At 61.3% G+C, this 20,182-nt stretch overlaps 1 protein-coding gene across 1 annotated transcript; it reads right to left on the reverse strand.

Annotated features, from left to right (window-relative positions):
- Positions 1-1,564: 1,564 nt before the first annotated feature.
- On the reverse strand, positions 1,565-19,138 carry INSRR (insulin receptor related receptor). Its single transcript, XM_090053137.1, has 22 exons — positions 18,842-19,138; positions 14,670-15,224; positions 12,030-12,342; positions 11,637-11,779; positions 11,228-11,372; positions 10,077-10,291; positions 9,480-9,606; positions 8,449-8,687; positions 7,995-8,162; positions 7,370-7,565; positions 7,093-7,134; positions 6,599-6,894; positions 6,111-6,247; positions 5,723-5,888; positions 5,489-5,597; positions 5,115-5,185; positions 4,662-4,891; positions 4,438-4,548; positions 3,561-3,720; positions 3,325-3,454; positions 3,073-3,207; positions 1,565-2,887 (listed from the first exon to the last, which is right to left on the reverse strand). The coding sequence occupies exons 1-22, from the start codon at positions 18,936-18,938 to the stop codon at positions 2,611-2,613; spliced, it is 4,062 nt and encodes a 1,353-aa protein (XP_089909263.1). The 5' UTR covers positions 18,939-19,138; the 3' UTR covers positions 1,565-2,610.
- Positions 19,139-20,182: the final 1,044 nt, after the last annotated feature.

The following is a 20,182-nucleotide window of genomic DNA, read 5'->3' on the forward strand; positions in this document are numbered from 1 at the left end:
AGTGAGGGGCTGCGGGCAGAAGTGAGGGGCTCCGGCACAGCTGGGGTGGGGGGATTGTAGATGTGGGGGGGCTGTGGATCGGCAGTGAGGGGCACCAGCACGGCTGGGATGGGGGGATTGCAGATGGGGGGGCCTGTGGGTCAGGAGTGAGGGGCACTGGCACAGCTGGGGTGGGGGGCACCAGCAGAGCAGGAGAGGAGCCCTCCCCCGCCTGGGACACATGCATACACATGTGCACACACAATGCATCTCCCCACAACCTCCCCCAGTGCCACACAGTACCACAGCTAGCCAGGCACCTTGGCGGTCTGAACCGCCCACCTCCGAACACACACCTGTGCTCCTCATGGCCTCATCCAGGCCGAAACCCACAGCGCTGACCTCACCCCGGGGCCTCACACCACCTCCGACACACGCAAGTCACTGGGCTGCTCCCCAGAGATGGCTGCATTTCAGCCAAGGGGAGGCCTGGCTGGCTGCATTCTGCACCCCCGCCCCCCCCCCCCCCCCCGGGGTCCTGAGCTCTGCTCCTTTGGGACCCTGGCTGAGGCCATCGCAGAGCCCACAGGCTATGCTCCAGGGTGCTCCGAGGTCACAGGTCAGGGCCCCAAGCCAGGGGGCTGCATTTAAATCATGCATGTGGAGGATATGTCCATGCACACGCCACACAGACACGTGTGCACACCTCGCCCCTTCTGCTGCAGGGTGTGTGTCAGCTCCCTGGCGCCGTCCGGTGGGCATGCCGGGTAGTGCCAGCGTCACCCACACCCCGGCTGGGAGATCAGGTCAGATCAGGGCAGGATCGGGTCCTGGTGACCTTTGCCCTCTGCTGAGATGCTGGGGTGAAGATAGCACCCCAGCCCCTCCTCACCTCTTGTGCAAGGGTACTGCACGGGGAGGGAGGAGCTAGCCGGTGTCCCCCCAAATGCAACACCCGGTGGCCATTAACCCTTTGTATCCCAGCAGCCAACACAACACGGGGCTGGGACCCTGCCCAGTTGGGGGCTGCTGGGGGAAAGCTGGTGGGGGGTTACAAAGCTGAGGAGGGGAGTCCTGGAAACACAGGGGAACCTCAGCCCTGCCCTGCTTTGCCTTCCAGCCTGGTGCCCCTCTGGGGTTAATCCTTCCTGCCCGTCACTCATTAATTCCCCACCATGTCGCCCCCCTTCTGCTTCTGCCCTGCAGGGGGTCACAGACACGGGGCCGGGGGTTACTCATTAACCATGTGAGGAGGTCCCAGGCTCCAAAGTGCGTGGTTAATGGGGCTGCTGAGGTGTTTGGTGCCCGGGGCCAGGGCACAACGGGGTGGCAGGTCACACTCGACTCCAGAAGAAACAGAAGCTGCAGCCCTGGGAGCTCCCCTGACATGCCATGAGCAGGGCAGTTCTCAGCCTGAGCTCCCACAAATGGTCCTCAGCCCCATCCTGGAAGTGGGGGGAGGTTTGGGACCCCGCGCTTGCCTTGGGGCCTGCCCCCGGTCTCTTGGTGAGGAGGAAAGCTGAGGCGCACACACAGACATGGAGGAGCTGGCTATGCTTGGGGCCTCAGCGCCCCGTCCTCTTTACTGAACAGCACCAGAAAGACAGAGCCGGGTCAGCGCTGCCCCTGCACGCCGTCTCTGGCGGCCGCGGACCCCTCCATGCAGCCTCCAGCCCAGCCCTGGCCCCAGGTCTGGGGTTCCCAGTCCAGAGAGGATGGCTCAGTTCGGCACCCCCCGCCAGCCACCCAGCTGCCCCCCAGCTCCATGCAACTGTGTGGGAATGAGCAAGCACGGCTGGTGCAAGCAGGAGCCAGCCCAGCTGCTGCACCCCGCGGCTCTGCTGGCCCCATCCTGGTTGCCACGTGCTGGAGATGCTGCCCCCACCCCAGCCATGCAAAGACCCCAGCCCTTGGCCCGTTGCATGGGTCTGGTGTGTGACCCCCCTGCAACACCCAGCTCTGGAGCAGCCTGCCCTTACATGGGGTAACAGCCGCCGACTGCTGCTGGGGAACTGCCACCCAGGCCCAGGAGGCCTGAGGCAGGTAGCAGCACAGTGCCCAGCTCCCTGCCCGGGCTCTGGCTGAATACCCAGGGGTGCAAGGTCTGCACCAGGGGTCGTCCAGCCCCTTCCCCGCCAGCCCGTGCTAGAGGGAGCTTCCAGCATCCCCAGCACAGAAAATCTCTTTGGCTGGTGCAGCGCAGCCCCAGGGTCCCTGCCAGGGAAGTAGCCAGCTCAGTCTAAGGGAAACCTCTGAGCCCCCCACACAGCTGAGAAAGAAACAAGGCAGGAGGGGAGACCCCCTCCCCAGTGTCCGGCCCAGCCCGGGCCAAGGCATGGGGGTCCCAGCGTCTCCATCATCCAACTGGGGAGGCCCTGCACACAGCCTGGAGCTGTAATCTGAGCACAGGTGTAGGGTGACCCATGTCTGCTTGCACATGCATGTGCATGGGTGCACAGCCAGCTTGGAGCCCCCGCAGCCCAGCTCTTGCACAGCCTGCCAGGACTGTCCCCGCGGGAGAGGAGGAAGATCAGCTCCCGACCCAGATGTGCTCCAGGGTGGATGGCCCTGATCCTGAGCAGAGAGTCCCCTGGGGGGGATGGGGGCAGCTCCAGGGGCCGGGCAGGGCTCTCAGAGGCAGGATGTCCCGTTCATGTGCGAGCAGTCTCCCGGCTGGCCCTGGCCCAGGTTTGGGTCCTTGGGGGAGCAGGGGGTCTCCTCCACCAGCAGCGCATCAGCCTCAGCGTCAGGGGCCTCGCTGGAGCCGCGGCGCTGGTTCTCAGAGCTGTAGAAGAAGGAGAGGCGCCGGAAGGCCGGGCTCATGTCGTCCTGGATGCGGCCCAGCAGCTGGGTGAAGGACGGGCGCTGCCGCGGGTTCTGCTGCCAGCACCAGCGCATCAGCTCGTGGCTGGGGAGAGAGGGGGGTCAGCACACCCCAGACCCCTGCCCCTCCCCAGCCCCAGAGAAGGACCCCATGCAGCTCTGCAAGGATGCAAAGCTGATGCCCACCCTGGGACCTGGGTGCCCACAAAATCAGGCCCAGAGAGGAGGCTACCAGACCCGGGACACAGAGGGGGTTGGGCATCAGCTCACAGCTTCTCAGGGCAGTTCTCAGGCCGCTCGAGGACGCCGTTGTCCATGACGAAGTGCAGCACCTGCTCATTGGACATGCCCTGGTAGGGCTGCTCAGCCAGCGTGGCAATCTCCCACAGCACCACGCCGAAGGACCTGGGGACATGGCACCACGTCACAGCCCCTGCCGGCCATGTCCCCCTGGCCACACACCGCTCCCCGCTGGGAAGCTTGCCAGACCATCCATCCATCCAGGAGAGGGGAGGCACCTACCAGACATCCGAGTGGGTGTTGAAAAGCCCGTCCTTCAGGGCCTCGGGGGACATCCAGCGCACAGGCAGCAGCCCCTTCCCACCCTTGCGGTAATAGTCCGTTTCATAGATGTCCCGGGTCATGCCGAAATCTGGGCGCAGGAAGGCAGGGGGGTCACCAGGCCAGAACACACCCCCCCAGATCTGTACAGCTCCTGCTGGGAGCAGACCCGAGAGCCCCTGTCCCACTGCCCCCACCTCCAATCTTGACGGTGAAGTCCTCGGACACCATGCAGTTGCGCGCGGCGAGGTCGCGGTGCACGAACTTCTTGGCGTTCAGGTATGCCATGCCATCGGCGATCTCCCCCGCCATCTGGATCATGGTCTTCAGCGAGGGGGGCGGCAGCCCGGGGTTGTTCTGGGAGACACCAAGGGAGGACAGATGGGCAGGGGGCCTAGTGGGATCAGGGCAGCCTCTCCCCGCCAGGAAGGCTCTAGGGGAAGAAGCTTGTGGAGCGGAGGCCCAGAGGCTGCAAGGTGTGCTGGGTGGGGGAGCACCCGCAAGCAGGGTGCCAGGTGCTGTACCGACCCAGAGCCCCATCAAGCACATGTTCCCCCCAGAAGGAGTGGGTAGGTCTGTCTGGGATAACATGCCTGCCTCAAGATGGTTGGGAAGACTGATGGAGGGAGAGTTGGGCAGATGGATAGATGGATGGATGGCTGGAGGGTTGGGTGGACGGATGGATGGCTGGAGGGTTGGGTGGATGGCTGGCTGGCTGGCTGGCTGGCTGGAGGGTTGGGTGGATGGATAGAGGATTGGGTAGATGGAGGGTTGGGTGGATAGATGAAATGAGGAATAGGAGGGGTGGGTGGGCAGGCCCCATCTAAGTCAGGTGCCACGGCCTCAGCTGGGGCAGTACATGGTAAGTCTCTCCTGCCCAGGCTGTCCCCAGCCAGTGTGAGACCCCCACCCCTGCCCCCAAGCTCAGTCCAACACCATGATGCACCATCCACCTGCCCTAAATGCACCACCCTGAGCAGCTTCCTCCTGCCCCCATCACCACCTGTGGCTTGGCCCCCATCCCGTGCCGTTCTCCACCCTCCACCCAGCTGGATACTGGCTGCAGCCTCTCACCTCAGCGTCAGGGCGGAGAGACCGGAGGTAGCTTTTCAGGTCCCCGCGGGTCATCAGCTCCATGATGACCAGGGCAGGCTGGCCCTGCGACACCACGCCGAGGAGACGGACCTAGGGAGCGGTGATGTGGCATCAGGGCAGGAGCTGTGGCTATGGGGGCTAGCTGGAACGTGGATTGTCCAGGCCTCCCCGAGACCCTCCACTGGGTCCCCTGGGTCCCCTACCACATGGTGGCACTTGAAGGCCTTCATGACGGAGGCTTCATTGAGGAACTCGATACGCTCCCGCATGGTGGCCAGCTCATTGACGGTCTTCAGGGCCACCTGGGTCTCCTCGCCCTCCTTCTCCAGGCCACGGGCAATGCCCTCGTACACCATGCCGAAGGAGCCCTGCCCCAGCTCCCGGATCACCGTGATCTTGTCCCGTGACACTTCCCACTCATCCAGGACATACACTGAGGTGCGGATGGGGGATAAAAGCCTACTGTTGCTGCTGGCTTGGGGAGTTGTGGACTTCGGGTGCTGAGCCACCATTGCATCCATCCCCCTGCCCTGCCCCAAGACCCCTTTCTGGGTCTGGGATGCTGCAAGGGGGTGAGTTGCAACTCAACCTGGCCCTTCCCAGCTGTGTGCCTCAATTTCCCCCTGCCCCAAGCAGTTTCTGGGAGCCGTACGTACTGTTGGAGGTGCTGAAGTACTCAGGGTTGACCGAGGCGTAGAGTGTGCCGCTGGGGTACCCATCGCTGTTCCTGCCAAGGGGAGAGGGCAAGGGTGAGGGTCTCGCCAGAGGGTCACAGCTCCCACCCTGCTCCCTGCTGAACCCCCCAGCAGGACCTAACACCATCTGACCCTGCTGCAAACAGGTGCCCAAGGGGGGCAGAATCAGGCCCAAGCATCACCCCCAGGCAGGATCAGGCCCTCTGAGCCCTCCAGAGAGCCCAGGCTGGGGAAGGCAGGTGGGTCTCAGCTCCGTGCAGCCTGGCCCCCACCCCCATCCCCACTGGCCTGGTTTGGACATGATCTCAGCGCAACTCGGGACCCCTGCACATTACCTCTTCTTGTTGTAGAAGAAGACGAAGACAGCCAGGCAGGTGATGAGTACCATGAGCAGGATGGGCATGACAGTCAGCAGCACGTAGATGCCCCCAGACTCTTCCTCCACTGTCAGGGCAGGGGGTAGAAATAAACCCAGCCTTTACAGATGGGTGGGAAGCCAAAAAACCCCCTGCCCTGGTGAGTCCTGCGGCACCATGAGCACCCCTCAGCTGGACCTGCGCCCCACTCACCTGGGCCCAGGATGTAAAATTTGACCAGGCCAGTCCAGGAGCCATTTCCAGCCAGCGAGGTGGCCCGGACCTTGGCTGAGTAGTTCCCTGGCTGAAGCAGGGCGAGGTGGACACCGCCATATTTTGCATAGCGGTGCCGGGAGACGCACACCACTGTGGATACGTTCTGGGGCAGAGCAGAGACAGGCTGAAGAAGGGCACGGGGACGCGGGGCCTGCTTCCCTTGCAGCATGCCAAGTGCTGTACCAACCCCAAGGGAGAGGCAGCCTCGGCCCCAAAGACCCTCAGGGCGGGAGGCAAAGGGTGTGGGGCGTACGGTCAGTGGGTGCAGAACCCAGGCATCAAGACAGGGGCACAGGCAGGGGCTGGGGGAAGGAGTGGGACTCACCTCGGTCTCCCGGCTGTACTTGATCTCATACTTGAGGATGAGCCCATTGGGGTTGTGCGGCTGCTCCCAGCGCAGCAGGACACTGTTCTTGCTGGCTGGCTCCCAGGTGACGTTCCCGGGGATGTTGTCTGCTTCCACTGGAGGGGGAGAAGAGAGGGATCAGAGCTGTGGGAGCAGGTCTGACAGCCCCAATGCTGCCCAGAGCCTCTCCTGTAGGGCCAGGCAGGTGGCATGGGCCTGAGGGATTCCTCTTGGACCCTCATGGGGCCCTACAACTGCATCCATCGCTGCCCTGACCCATGGACCCCTACAAATCTGGGGGTCCCACACACGAGCACTGCCTGGGAGGGATCCCTCCAAGCTGCCATGAAGCCGAGACCAAGAAAGTCATTGCATGGATGGAAACCAGGATTCGAACTCCGGTCTCCAGGGGCAGAGTGGATTTGCTGCATGGTGCCCCCATCCCCTCTCCTCGGTGCAGGCCGTACGCTTGGGCATGGTCCTGGCGAAGACGAAGGTGGCGGCGCTGCAGCCCACGGTGTGGGCAGCGTGGTTGCAGGCATGGATGTCAATGCGGTACTCGGTGAAGTGGCGCAGCTGAGACAGCACCGTCCGGTCCCGCAGCACCTTGTCCTCGAAGATCTGGAAGTCGGGCTCAGCCTTGGGGCTCATGCCCCCGCGCTGCGGGCCAGACAGATTCCCCCGGGGCTCCGAGGACGGCGCGTTGGGCAGCACGTGGCCAGAGCTGGTCACAGCCAAGACGTCCCGACGCCTCTTCGGGGTCCTACAGGGGAGAGCGGTGAAAGCCGAGTGGGCTGGGGGACTCCTAGGTCCCTCCCAGACCTCAGGGGTTCATTAACAGTTAGGTCAAGGCAGGACTCCTGGGTCCCGGAGGAGCAAGCGGGTCACGCAGCTAGAGCGAGCCAGGATTCCTGGGTTCTCTTCCTGGAGTTTTCTTCTACCAAGCAGGTTCTCTACTCACCTCTGCGGGTTCTTGTTCACCGATGTCACCTTCCAGGGGGGTCTGGAAAGACAGAGCCGGGAAACTGCCCAGAGGGTCCTGGCACCCCAGGCACCCTCATGGGATAAACAAAGTATGGTCACAGGCAGCCCCACCCCAAAGGGAACCCAGGAGTCCTGGCTTCTCAGCTAGACACCCCACTGCCCTCCGCACCCCTCCGCTCTGCCTGGCCCAGGCACCCTGTGGCATCCCCCAGACCCTTGTGCCCAGAGGCAAGGACCCCCAAGACCCCCAGCACCTGGGGATGATGATCGAGTTGTGCAAAAAGTTCTCAAACTTCTTTTGGAAGGAGACGGCCTCGCCGCCCATGTGCAGCTGCCCGTCGGCCAGGTGGCAGGGGCAGCACCGCTCCTCGGCCGCCTCCTCGTCCTCGGGGCCCTCGCTGCCCTCCACGTCAAAGCGGGTGTCCGCACTGCTAGTTGGCAGCTTCAGGCCTGGGCCACGGTGCAGAGCCGGTGCGGTGAGCAGGAGGCACCTCCTCTGTGCCCACCTGCCACCCCCCCACAGTGCCTGGGATGGACCCGGGAGACCAAGCAGCTAAGCCCCACCCACCCCCTGGCACCCCTAGTAAGCTCCGCCCCTTGGGACTACACCTTAATAAGCCCCGCCCCCGGCATCCCTTGCAAGTCCCACCCCCTGGTACCCCTTGGAAGCCCCACCCATTGGAACTCTACCTTCATAAGCCCCACCCCAGGCATCCCTTGTAAGCCCCACCCCTCCACCTAGGTAAACCCCGCCCCCTGGCATCCCTTGTAAGCCCCAGGTCTGGGTAACCCTGCCCCCTGGCACCCCTGCTGGGTAGGGAGGACCCAGGCGCGTAGCCCATGGCAGGGAGGTGGCCCCTGGCGCCCGCCCGCGCTGACCTTTGTGGCAGTAGTCGTTGACATAGAGGTCGGCGTCCTCCGCCAACTGCTGCCACAGCACCAGGTAGTAGGTGATGTTCCCGTTGCGCTGCGTGGGCGGCTTCCAGCGCACGATGATGTGGGACGAGGAGTTGGACATGGAGATGACATCCCGTGGCACTGTCGGGGCTGTGGGACACCACGGCATGACCCCCCCGCATCCCCTCTGCATCCCCATCTGCCCCTGTTCTTCCCTGGGGGCCTGATCCTGCCTAGGCCTGGGTCATCCATAGCACCCCTGCGCCCTCTACCCCAGCAGAAGTGCAGAAGCTCCCAGGATGGGGCCCTCACCCTGGAGGATCTGCACCCAGGACCCAGACCTCACTTGCCACAGCTCCATTAGCTGGCAGCGGTAGCTGGTTGTTATCCTCTGAAGCAACCTAACAGGTAGCGGGACGTGCCCTGGCACCCCTACCTGCTGGCAGGGTGCGGATGTAGACCACCTCGCTCTGTGCCCCATAGTTGCGGCCTTCCTCTGCCGTGGTGAGGGGGATGGCGCGGACAAAGAGGGCATACTGCGTCCAGGGCTTCAGGCCCAGCAGCGCCACACCGGGGTCCTGGTCGCTGTGCAGGGGCAGCTCTACATCCACCACGTTCCAGCTGTGAGCCCCGCAGGCATCTTGGCCCACATACTCCGTCACGTTCTGGAAGGGCCTGGACCACCCCACCCCCCCAGCGGGGATCAGCATATGGAGGGCCACAAACTCCCCTCCTCCCGCCTCCTGGCTGGGACTCGGCCCCCTCCTACGACTGCTTGCAGGACAGAGATGCAGCTGCCTCTGGGATCTGATGGCCCCAGATGCACAGCTGGCTCTGGGGTGCGGCATGGAACCTGCTTCACACCTCTGCATCCTGTATGCACATACATGATGCAGCCACATCTGGGGAGGGAATGGGATGCAGCAACCCCACCCTGGTGCAACACTTCACAGGATCCTGAAGCCACTGCTGCGTCACATACACCCATGCATGATGCAGCCACTTCTGGGGAGGAACGGCATGCAGCAACCTCACCCCAGTGCAGCATTTTGGGATGCCAAAGCCACCTCTGCATCATATATGCACATATATGATGCAACCGCCTCTGGGGAGGGAATGGTGTGCAGCAACCGCACCCTGGTGCAGTGCTTTGGGATGCCAAAGCCACTTCTGCATCCCATATGCACATACATGATGCAGCTACCTCTGGGGAGAAAACAGCATGCAGCAACCCCACCCCACCAGCCCAGGCAGAAAGAGGGGAGCCCTGGGGTGCCCTAAGGCAGAGCCAAGCCTGCCAGCTGCCTCTTGACTGACTCAGGGTGGATGGGGGTGGTCCACAAGGACCCCATCCATCCTGCATTCCTGCGAATGCTGTAGAGGAGCAGCATCCCCACCGGGCATCGGGGGCTGTGGCCTTTTGGGGGGGGGGGGAGGGGGGTTCTTTCCCGGGTCCTGGGCACTCACGACTCCTTGTAGTAGACAATGAAGCTGAGCAGGTCGCGGTACTCAGGGGGGCGGTACCGCTCCCACTGCAGGAAGATGCGGTCGGACTCAGTGATGTTGGAGACGAAGCGCAGCCGCTGGGTCTTGCCTACAATGATAGAGGCAGGCGGCTCGGGGTTGGCAACTGTGGGCATAGAGATCTACCACCTCCCCTGCCCTGGGATGCACTGAGACTTACCCAGCTCATGCATCTACCACCCAGGTCAGGACAGAAGGGGGAGACCTCCCCGGACCTACCGGAGTGGGGCAGTATGATTGTCCCTTTTGCATGCATTGGTGTGTCTGTGTAGACATAGGTATGTGCTTGCGCGTGTGTGTGGGTGTGAGTGCATGCTATCTGAGTGCACTGTGTGTGTGGGTGTGGGTGTAAAAGTGTGCATGCTTCTGTGTGTGTGCCTGGGTGCAAGCTGTCTGTATGAGTGCGCTGTGGGCGTGTACAAGTGTGTGTGCAGGGGGGGGAATGGTGGTGCTGATGGCAAAAGGGGTGGAAAGGACCGTGGCAGAAGGGCACTGGATGGCAACCCCCCACCCCAGGTGGGTAAGGGCAGGGGCACTCACAGCTGGCGCGGTCCCCATTGGTGCGGGGGTTGATCTCAGCCTTGTTCTGCCGACCCTTGGTGCCTGTGACCTCCTCCATGCGGTAGATCTCAGCCAGGCAGAGCTTGGGGTTGAAGGCGAAGTACATCTTGCCCACGGGGATGGAGAGCGTGTGGTGGCCCCAGTCCCACAACTGCTGCAGGTTCTGGTTGTCCAGCACATATAGGGTGTAATTCCTGCAGCCGGGGGGAGAGGGGCAGGATCAGATGGGGTCCCCAGAGAGCAGGTCTCACACACACACACACACACACACACACACACACACACACACACACAGGAGTATGCGCAGAAGCACAAACACTTGTGCAACAGAGCATCCACGTGCTCACACGCACAGAGTACACTCATACCAGTATCATGCACCCAAGTGTGTAGGAACATCCACACATGTGCACACAGTGCATTCACATGTGTGGAGCAGCCACTTACACAGAAGCAAATGCACACTGCATGCACAGCAGGCACCCAGGCACATGCACACACACACAGAAGTACACACATTTGTATACACATGCAGTGCGCTCACACAGACTGCATGCACACAGGCACGTGCACACACGATTTTATATACATACAATGCACTCAGACAACATGCACCCACGCGTATGCACACACACTTGCACACACACTTGTATACCCACACGCACAATGCACTCAGCATGCATCTACACACAGAAGCACACATATGTGTATACACATACATGCCAATGCATACAAAAGGGACAATCGTACCACACACACACCCTAGCAATGTGCACATATGCACACACAGAAGTAATGCATACATACAGACAACACACACACCTTGCAGTGTGCTCACATACCAAGGCAGAGATGTGGGTGGTCACCCCCACACACTTGCACACGAACCCCTTTCACACACGCACATACAGATGCCACGTGTCCCAGTGTCTTGCACACCCACGCCAGGGCACCCTGTCCTGCAGCCTCCCACCCCGTCCCTGCTACCCCTGCCCAGGAGCAGATCCCTGGGCCCCGGGCACAGCTGTGCTCTCCCACCCAACAGGCCTGATGCTTAGAGGAAGGCACCAGCCCCACCAGAGCCCTGCAGCTCCCAACCAACTGAGGAGGGGGTGGAGGGGGCCTCTCACCCGTCCACCATGGAGTCCCCACGGATGAGCTTGAGGTTCTTGAAGAAGGACAAGGAGACGAGGGCGAAGGAGTGCTTGATCTTCAGGAAGCCCGTGATGGTCTCAATGAGCCCCAGGCTGCTCTGCAGCTCGGAGGCCAGGTTGTCTGGGCACAGAGAAGGCAAGAGCCCATCAGGGGGGTCCAGGGGAGGGGGGCAGGGCTCCTGGGTTCCATCCCACCCTCACCCCAAGCGTGCTGAGACTCAGCAGACTTGTCCACCCACGGGCATCGCTGCTGAGGGGCAAGACTCAGCTTCCCCCCACCACCGCCCTGCCACCCCTTCCAACCCTGGCAGGCTGGAGACATGGGGGAATGGGATGTGGTGTGGGGTAGTGGCAGAGAGCAGGGCAGGGGGCAGGGAGCACTCACAGCCCCGGCGGATGTTGAGGATGAGGCTGCCCTCGAGGAGGGTGCAGCCGGCCAGCTCCTGTGCCGCCCGCGTGGAGTCGATGGTCTTGGTGCCCACCTTGCACTCCTTGGGGCACAGCCCCTCGCACCTGTGGCAGAAGATGCTGCGGGAGAAGGCAAGGGTAGGGAGTCACAGGCACAGCCTCCGCTGGACCCCCCTGCCCCAGCCAGGGGTGCAGGGCACAGAGCGAGCGTGGGACACCAGATCCATGCCCTGACTCCCTGCAGAGAGGCATGGAGCCTAGGGGCTGGGAGGGGCCCTGGATGTAACCACCGGGGTGTAGCTGCAGTAGGAAGCATCTGGATTTGGCCCCAGGGTTAGATGTATAGGGGTGGTGTTTGGTGGGTGCTGACCTGCTCTCATTGCGGCTGTAGCCAGGCGGGCACTCGGAGAGGCACTGGTGCTGGTGGATGACGAACTTGGAGGCGTCGCGCGGGTTCTCGGAGACCTTGCGCAGGCTGGCACAGTACTCGGCCGTCACACAGCGCCAGCCCTCGTACTGGTAGGTGCGGGCCGGGCAGGCGGGCAGGCAGCGTCCCTGGAAGCGGAAGTGGCGGCAGGCCACACAGGCCCCGCTGTCCCGCGCCCGGCTGCAGCCCCCCAGGCACTCCTCGTGGCAGCACTCCCCAGTCACGGTGCAGGCCCCGCCGGCCCCACACGGGCACACTAGAGGCAGCAAGAGAGCAAGAATTAAGTGCTCAGGGGATGGGGATGGCATCAGCCTCTTTGCTCTCCCCAGTAACTTGCTTCCTGAGTCTGCTGAGAGCCTGAAACAAGAGCTTTGCTGCACTCCCAGCTTGGAAGATTGTGGGAGTCTGTGTCCTGAAACAGCAGGGATCTGAGGGATGGGAAAGGGGAGAAAGAGAGAGCGGGGTAGGAAGGGCAGGAGTGGAGGAATGGATAGAGGGAGGGGAAGCAGGGATGGAGGGATTGCCCTGTGTGTATATGGAGGCTGCAGCTGATAAGGATCTGTGTTGACAGTGTATACCCCATGGCAGGCTGTCTGTTTACAGAAAACCAGCTGCAACCCGGGCTGTATTTACCCCTCCGCTGGGCAAACACGGCAGCAGGGCCCTGGTGGATACACAATGGGTCTGATTACACCCGCAGCTGCAGGGAGCCTTGGCCCCAGCCTCTGCTGCCTCTCTGGGGGGCTGGGACAGAAACCCAGACAGGGCTGGGATGGAGGAACCCAGACCTCAGGGCACCCCAAGGCTGTACCTCTGCACCCCATCCCACCCACACACACATGCTGTCTCCCAGGGACCACCCACTCCCCCCTCTCTCTCTGCGTTAAGCTCCTTTTAGCGACGGCCACGTTGAATTGTCACCTCCTGCTGGGACATGCCCAGGAGAGGAGAAGCCTCAGTGACCCTGCGGGTCCCTAGGACAGTTTGTAGCTCCTGTCTCTGGGCACTTGTACACGGTCTTGATTTTGTCTAGATAGATATATTCTTTGGGGTTTTTTGTCTCTCCATAATGATCATTTGTAGAAACATGCTGATGCCAGCCCAGGCCCCGCTCTGGACCTCGGAGCTGCTCAGCCCACAGGCATCTCCTCCACCTGCCCTGGCGGTTTTTCCTCTTTGCATCTTTACCCAGTGTCCACTGGCACCGGGTGCCCAACGTGAGAGCAAACAAACTTGCCACTGCAAAGAATAGATCCTCTGGAGCCCAAACTAAACCTTTCCAGGTGCACAGGGCCAAGAGCACTAGCAGGTTCCTCTTCTCCCTACGAGGGGCAGGACGGCAGAAGAGGTGGCCAGAAAGGCGGAGCCCCTTGTGGGTTTTAAACATGCTTCTCTCCATAGGGAAACACTTTCTAACACTCCTGGTAGAGGACAGGGCATTATACTCGGCTAACTGGATTTGCTCCACCACTCCCAGTGCAGGAACCAACTGTTTCTTTACCACCTCAGTACAATCCCAATTGCAAACCCAGTTAGACCACTTTAAAGCCCCATACTTTCTAAGAGCATTAGAAAGTATTTCCCTAGGGAGAGAAGCACATTTATACTGGGCTCACAGCATCCCCCCCCACCCTCACCCTGGCTGGAAAGGACATTCCCCCTTGAATTATTATTTGGGATGGACTGGGTGATATCTTGGCCCCACTAAAATCAATGCCATGGCCCCACAGGCTGATAGTCAATCAGGGCTTTCCTTTGTAGCGGTCTGTACCGGTGCACTCTGCATTCAATAGGATTAAATGATATTCCCTTCACATTTTGGGATGCACTATGGCGGAGCCCAGAAACCCAGTCGGGGTCCTGATTCTGAGTGCAGACACAGGGCCTGATTCTGGGTTGCTCCAAGCTTTAGGCAGAAAAAGGGCCTTGGCATCACCCAACTTCTCACCCTAGCTCAGGAGAGCTGCCAGTCCACGATGGTGCCCCGGGCAGCACATAGCAGAATCGCATGATCTGTGACGCACGCACACACCTCATACCACCTCACCCATGAATCCCACTTTCCTGGGCCTGTTTGTAACAGCACGGCTGCAGAAGTGCAACCACCTCTGGGGTGGCTCATCTCCCCTCTGCAGGCTGGTTAAACCATTGGAAAGGGTTTAGAAAACCTGAACATAAGCAGCATCAGAGTGGGTGAAACCCATAGTCCGTCTAGCTTGAGATCCTGTAGGCCCGTCTCCGACAGCGGCAGGACTGGATGCAATACAGAGACCGTGCTGACTCAGATCTCCCTCCATCCCCTCTTCAATAACCTCTCTGGCCCCCATTATTGGGTTAGAAATGCCTGAGGGAATGTCTCCAAGCATCAAAAATAAAAGCTAGGATTTCCCCTGTCTTCGAGGGGCTGTGTTCTCCCATGGTACAGTGCCATGCCCCAAGGGAAAACACAGCCTTAGCCCCTCTCTACAGCCCCCGTGATTTCCCCCTCCATTGCCTGGGTCTCCCCTCCCCAGTCAACCTTGCTCAACTTGCAGTGCCCACCCTGCTCAGCTTACAATGCCCGCCCAGTGCCCAGCTCCTCACCCCTCTGGCAGTAACTGGAGGTCCAACAGCGATAGTCCAGCTGCCCGTGGACACTGGTCTGGGCACAGGGCTTCTCCACATCCAAGATGCCAGGGCAGACATCAGCACACTCCTCGGCCAGCTTGTTCCCCACAATGTAGTTGTTCTCCAGGGCTGCCTCGGGCAGCAGCAGCCCCCAGTCCAGGGTGGAGAGGTGGCAGAGCTCCTGGTTGCGCTCAATGCGCACGGAGCCACGCAGCACGTGGGTGAGTCTGTGGAGGCCGATGTCGCGCAGGTGCGGCATCTCGAAGATGACCAGGGCGTAGTTGAAGAAGAGGCTGGTGCCACGGATGACCGAGAGGTTAGGGAAGAGGTCACGCAGACTCTCCAGCCCATAGACGCGGAAAAGCAGCAGGTACTCGGTGACCATGACCAGGCGCGGGAAGCTCAGGCCCCGGAAGTCCTCGGCGCCCGTGGTGAACATGAGCAGGATCTGCAGGTTGCCCTCCACGATGGTGCAGTTCTCCAGCTTCCGCAGCTGTGAGGCGTCGTTCCGGATGTCCATGCTGCTGCAGACTGCAAGAAACAGGGGTGAGGGCCTGGGACACCCTGCCACTGATGACCGGGGCGGCCGTGGCCAAGTCCCTTAGCTCAGAACAGAAGAATTGCCAAGGACCGAGTCAGTCCGTAGGTCCACCTCACCCAGTCTCCTCTTTCATACCCGGGCAGAGAAGTCACAGAGTTGTGGGGCTGGCAGGGACCTCCCAGGGTCACATCTAGTCCAACCTCTGCTTGAGGCAGGATCAGACCTGCTCTTCATAAGTGAACAAGATCTGACCATGGTCTTTTCCCGCTTGCAGCCTCCAACACAGGAAGCTAGAAGGGTAAATGCCTCCAGGGCCAGGGGCTACTCAGCCACCATGGGGGGCAGACACAGCCTAGGATAGGACCTTGCTGGGGTCATCCCAAAGGTGTTTCATGGAGGAGATAGAAGCTGCCAATGACCAGGGCATCTGACTCTGAAAAAATCAGCCCTCCAAGACTCCCCAAGACATCATTTTGTGGATGGAAAAGCTTTCGCTGGACCCCCTTCCCAGCCACATCCTGGATATCACCCCCAGAACTGCCTTGCATGCACCCCCGCCACCCAACACTGCCAGACCCCACCTGGCAGCCCCTGCTGGCACTTCATGGCCCCCGAGCCCCTGTCTGGCGCATGTGGCCTCTGTTTACGAAGGGACTCTCATCGCCTCCCACAGCCATGTCAGCGTTGCAACATCGGCGTGCATGCGAAGCCGGCGCCGTGCACAAAGATAACATGTTCCTGGCAGCTTCCCTGGCACGTTGGCCCAGGGTTTTAGACAACAATGTCACAAGGGCTCAAGAGGGCAAAGCCTGCCCAAGACTGCAGCCCCTGCGGGCATGCATGGAAAGAAAACATGCACCTTGCTTTCGTCCTTGGGGTACTTTGCTGCTCTGTCGGCCAGCGTGCTGGGCTAGGGGGCCCCAGCGGGATCCAGCTCCATGCCAGGTGCTGACCCGTGCAGCATGCAGACTTGTGCAGAGGCTGGCAGAGATGCTGGTACAATACACTGCCATTCCCCAGCTAGCCTCAGGACAGACAGCAGCCAGGACTGCATGCCCAGGGGCCACGCAGAGCACTGCACTACGGGATAGCTGAGCCTCCAGGGCCCTTGCTAGCTGCAAAAGTTCTAGGAGGGGTAATTTTAAAGGCACTTTCTTTCCTCTGACGAGCCCTGGCAGAGCTGGGGTGCTAGGTCCTGATGCATGTGGGTACAGGGTAGAAGAGATACCAGGCCACACCCCACCCAGGGCAAACCCCAGCCTGAGCTGCCTGCAGCACCCAGCTCCCAGGGCAGCCTCTTACCCAGAGGAGAATTTACTGTAAACACCAGGAATCAACATGATGAACTTGGCTTTGAGCCCAAACATGTTGCAGGCTGAGGCGGGGGGGGGGGCTCTGCCAGCCCCGCATGGCCAGGGGGAGGCCAGCAGGGACAGACAGGGGCCATGGGCTCCCATCTGTGCCATGCACCTGGGAGGGGAGGGAGCAAGTTCTCCAGGGGGGCGTGGGGGGCTCAGGGGGGCTCACCTGGCATCAGCCTAAGAAACTAGAGTTTCCTCTGCATTTCCCTATCATGCCCCCGCCCCAGGTGCCATCCCTGGCAGGGGAAACACCATGTATCTGGGTCCATGAAAGCAGTTTTTCTTAAGTGTTCCCAGGGATAACTGTTCTTCTGGCATGTTTTAGAGCCCACTGAGATGTTGAGGCTTAAAGACCACTTTATGGAAATGGGAGGCTCCTCCCTAGCTTGTTCCTGTGGCTGTATAGCTGAGGGCAGGTGAAACTTGGGGGTATCCAAACCCCAAGCCTCCAGGCTTGGGCCTGCACATAGGACTCCTGGCAAACGATTTGGAAACATCTGAAGCCCCTGGCTGGGGTGAAGGACATTTGTCGGTTGTAGGCCACTTATGGTTCTGGACTGACCCAAGGATTTGGACTTGATTTGGGCGATTTGGCTTGGAATAAGAATGTATTTATTTATTTTAAAGAAAAAGCTATCCCCACCAGCCCCCAGAGCAGGCTACATACCTTCCTACAAGCCTGTAGCCCCAAGATCCCTTGCACTCGAGCCTGGCTTGGCCCTAGGGTGCAGCAGGGTGGGCACAGCTGCCCTGGCACCCAAGTTGGGCTCCGTAGCACTCCATCTGCAGGGGTGCAGAGCCCAGGACCCAGTCAGGGGTGCATGGCATCGCCTGATCCCCTTTGCCCTAGTTGTGGTCCCTGCTGCCCCCCTCCCTGCCTTTCGGGCACAGCGCCAGCCACAGCAGTGGGCACCACGGCAGCACCTGCCACAGCAGGTCGTTTTCCCAGCGCTGTTGGGAGCAAACAGGCCGCGGCTGGGCAATTACTGCCATCACTCATTAACCGCGCCAGCCCCGGGGCCAGGTCTGCGCCCGGCCTCCTCCGTGTACCGCAGCCAGTGCGCGGTCCCCCCACAGGGTCCATCCAGCCCCATCAGGGGTCAGATCCTGCTCTTGTTTGCACGGCCCTGACTCTGGAGTAGATCCAGGGGCCTGGCTGCTCATGGGGCGACCCTCGTCTCTCGTGACTCCAATGGGGAAACCGAGGAATGGGAAGGCAAGGCTACTCAGGCCCCTAACTACAGTGCTGAGACCCCAGATGGCAAATACTCATCCACGATGCTGGCCCATCTTCCTGGCGCCCTGAAACACCCCTCCTGGCTCTCTCCTCCGATCCGCCCCAGCCTGGCCCTCGCTGCTCGGCCGCCTTCGATCCCAGTGCCGTTGACATCATCCCCCCTACTTCTGCTTAGCTACAATTTTCCGCTTTCCCATCTCTTTCCACTGCTCCCTGCCCCCCTGAATTATTTATCCGTCTCCACCTCACTCTCCCTGCTGCCGTCGCATCCTTCCCAGCACAGCCCAAAGGCCGGTGAATTGCAGCATCTCCCCCCTGCCCCCCAACCCATCTCATCTCCTTTCACTGCAAGGTGTAGGGGTCCCTGGGGATTATCCAGCCAGGCCCAGGCACCAGGTCCTGGGCTTTGGTACCCGAGGCCTATTTGCATGGGAACAAGAGCAGGTCGGGGTGTGGGGGTAGGGTGGAGACAGCTTTGGGTTCTGGAAAACTCATGATGCTGCAGGCTCATGGCACCGTGTAGCTCAGGTAGAAATGATCTGGACTCCAGGTTCAAATCCCACCCCCACACACACAGACCCCAGGCACAGACAGCCCCCCAAGAGCCAACAACCTTAAATGACAAGAGAAAGGAAGCTATTGCCCCACAAGGCAACCGAGGCACAGGGAAGCAAAGAGACTTCCCCCAGGTCTTGGTGGGTGCTGGTGGCAGAGCTTCAAGGCCCCCCAGCGCGCTTGGTGCTGCACATACCCAACCTCAAGGTAGCCCCTTCTCCAGGACCTTGGTGGCTGAAGCGGAAACAGAGGCCCAGAGAGTGACCCGAGGGCACCCAGAAGAGCGGGGGGAACCCACATCTCTGACCCTTGCCATCTCCAGCATCCCAGAGGCATCTCCCCTCTCCTCCCTCACCCAGGGGCTGCACAGAGAGACCCCCTTAAGCCCCGTCTGTCTATCCAGGCACCCCAGGCTGCATCCCCAAGCTGGCTGGGGGGGGGAGGGGGTACTTACTTTCAGAGGTGGCCTGAGCAGGCGCCAGTGGGAGGAGGCTGAGGACCAGCAGGGCTCCCCAGAGATGCAGAGCACGGGGGTGCTGCGTGGCCCCCATGGCCCACAGATGCCCCCACGGCTTGAGGCTGCAATGCGGATGCCCGTCCTGGGCAGGGCACGGGGGTCCCTCACTGCCCCCTCCCCTGATCCTGGCGTGCAGGTGTGTTCCCCCGGGCTCTCCAGCACACCTGAGCGTGGGAAGGCGCTGCCCGCGCCAGCCCCAGATGCAGCGGGGTGGAGCCAGGGCTGGGCTCCCACCTGCTCTGGATGGGGGTGGGCAGGGGGGGTGCCAGGCACTAGCCAGGCACAAGAGGCCGGGGCTGGGCCCTCAGCACTTGTGTTTGCAAATGTTACACACAAAATATTTAGCCTGACAACTGAGCCGGGCTGGGTACGGCTGGGGGGGGGCTTGTTTGGGAAATAACAAGCTAGGAAGGGAAGCGGCAAGGCCATGGCCCTGGGGACAGGCCGCCAAGCTCGGCCATGGGAAACTCCTTCAGGCACAGGGTACCGGGGGTAGAGGGACCTGGAAGCAGGGGGGATGTTCAGCTGGGTCCCACCTGGGTTCTCCCTACACTGCAACCTCGCCCCTGCCAGCCTCCATGCCTCGGTTTTCCCCTCCTTGCTCCAGGGAGGACGCTAGGCAGGGGGGCTGCTGGCTGGCGCAGAGACAAGACAGGGCCACACCGGTGGTGAAGCAGCTGCTGGAAGTCCAGGGGCTTTTTTCCATTGCAACACACTGGGCAGGAGGGAGGGGGCAGCTTCTTTGCTCAATCATCTTGCACAGGAAAAGAGCAGAGCAGGGCTCCCAGGCCAAAGGTGAACCCCAAATGTCTGGGAGCTGAGGCCATGGGGTGTCTCACCAGCCCCATGCACCAGACCCAGATTACAGGGGTTCCTGGGCAGCAATGGTGACCTTGAACCATAGCCCACACTTCCTGCACGCACGTGTCCCCTCCCCAGCTGCCCCCAGACACTCATGTCACCTCCTCCGACACCACCAGTTCAGTCCTAGGATCCCTCCTGGGACCTCCTCCCAGGGGCTGGGGGCAGCTACTGATCGAGCACCTGCTGCAGGAACAAACTGCAGCCCCAGAGCCACGTCGATGCCTCTCCAGGCCAGGGGGTCACAGCATGGACATCTCCAAGGCCAGCTTCCCCCCACAGGAAAGTCCCCAGCAGGTCCAGCCACCACTGTATGCCTCCGATGGCCCCGGGCCAGAAGGGAGGGGAGGATGGGAAAGCAAGGGGACAGAAAGAGACCTTTGTAATGGAGCAGGGCCCTCCAGTGCCAGGTCCGTG

The sequence above is a fragment of the Crocodylus siamensis genome, chromosome 6 (assembly GCF_052110815.1).
Source record: "Crocodylus siamensis isolate JL-2025a chromosome 6, ASM5211081v1, whole genome shotgun sequence".
Taxonomy (NCBI): Eukaryota; Metazoa; Chordata; order Crocodylia; family Crocodylidae; genus Crocodylus; species Crocodylus siamensis.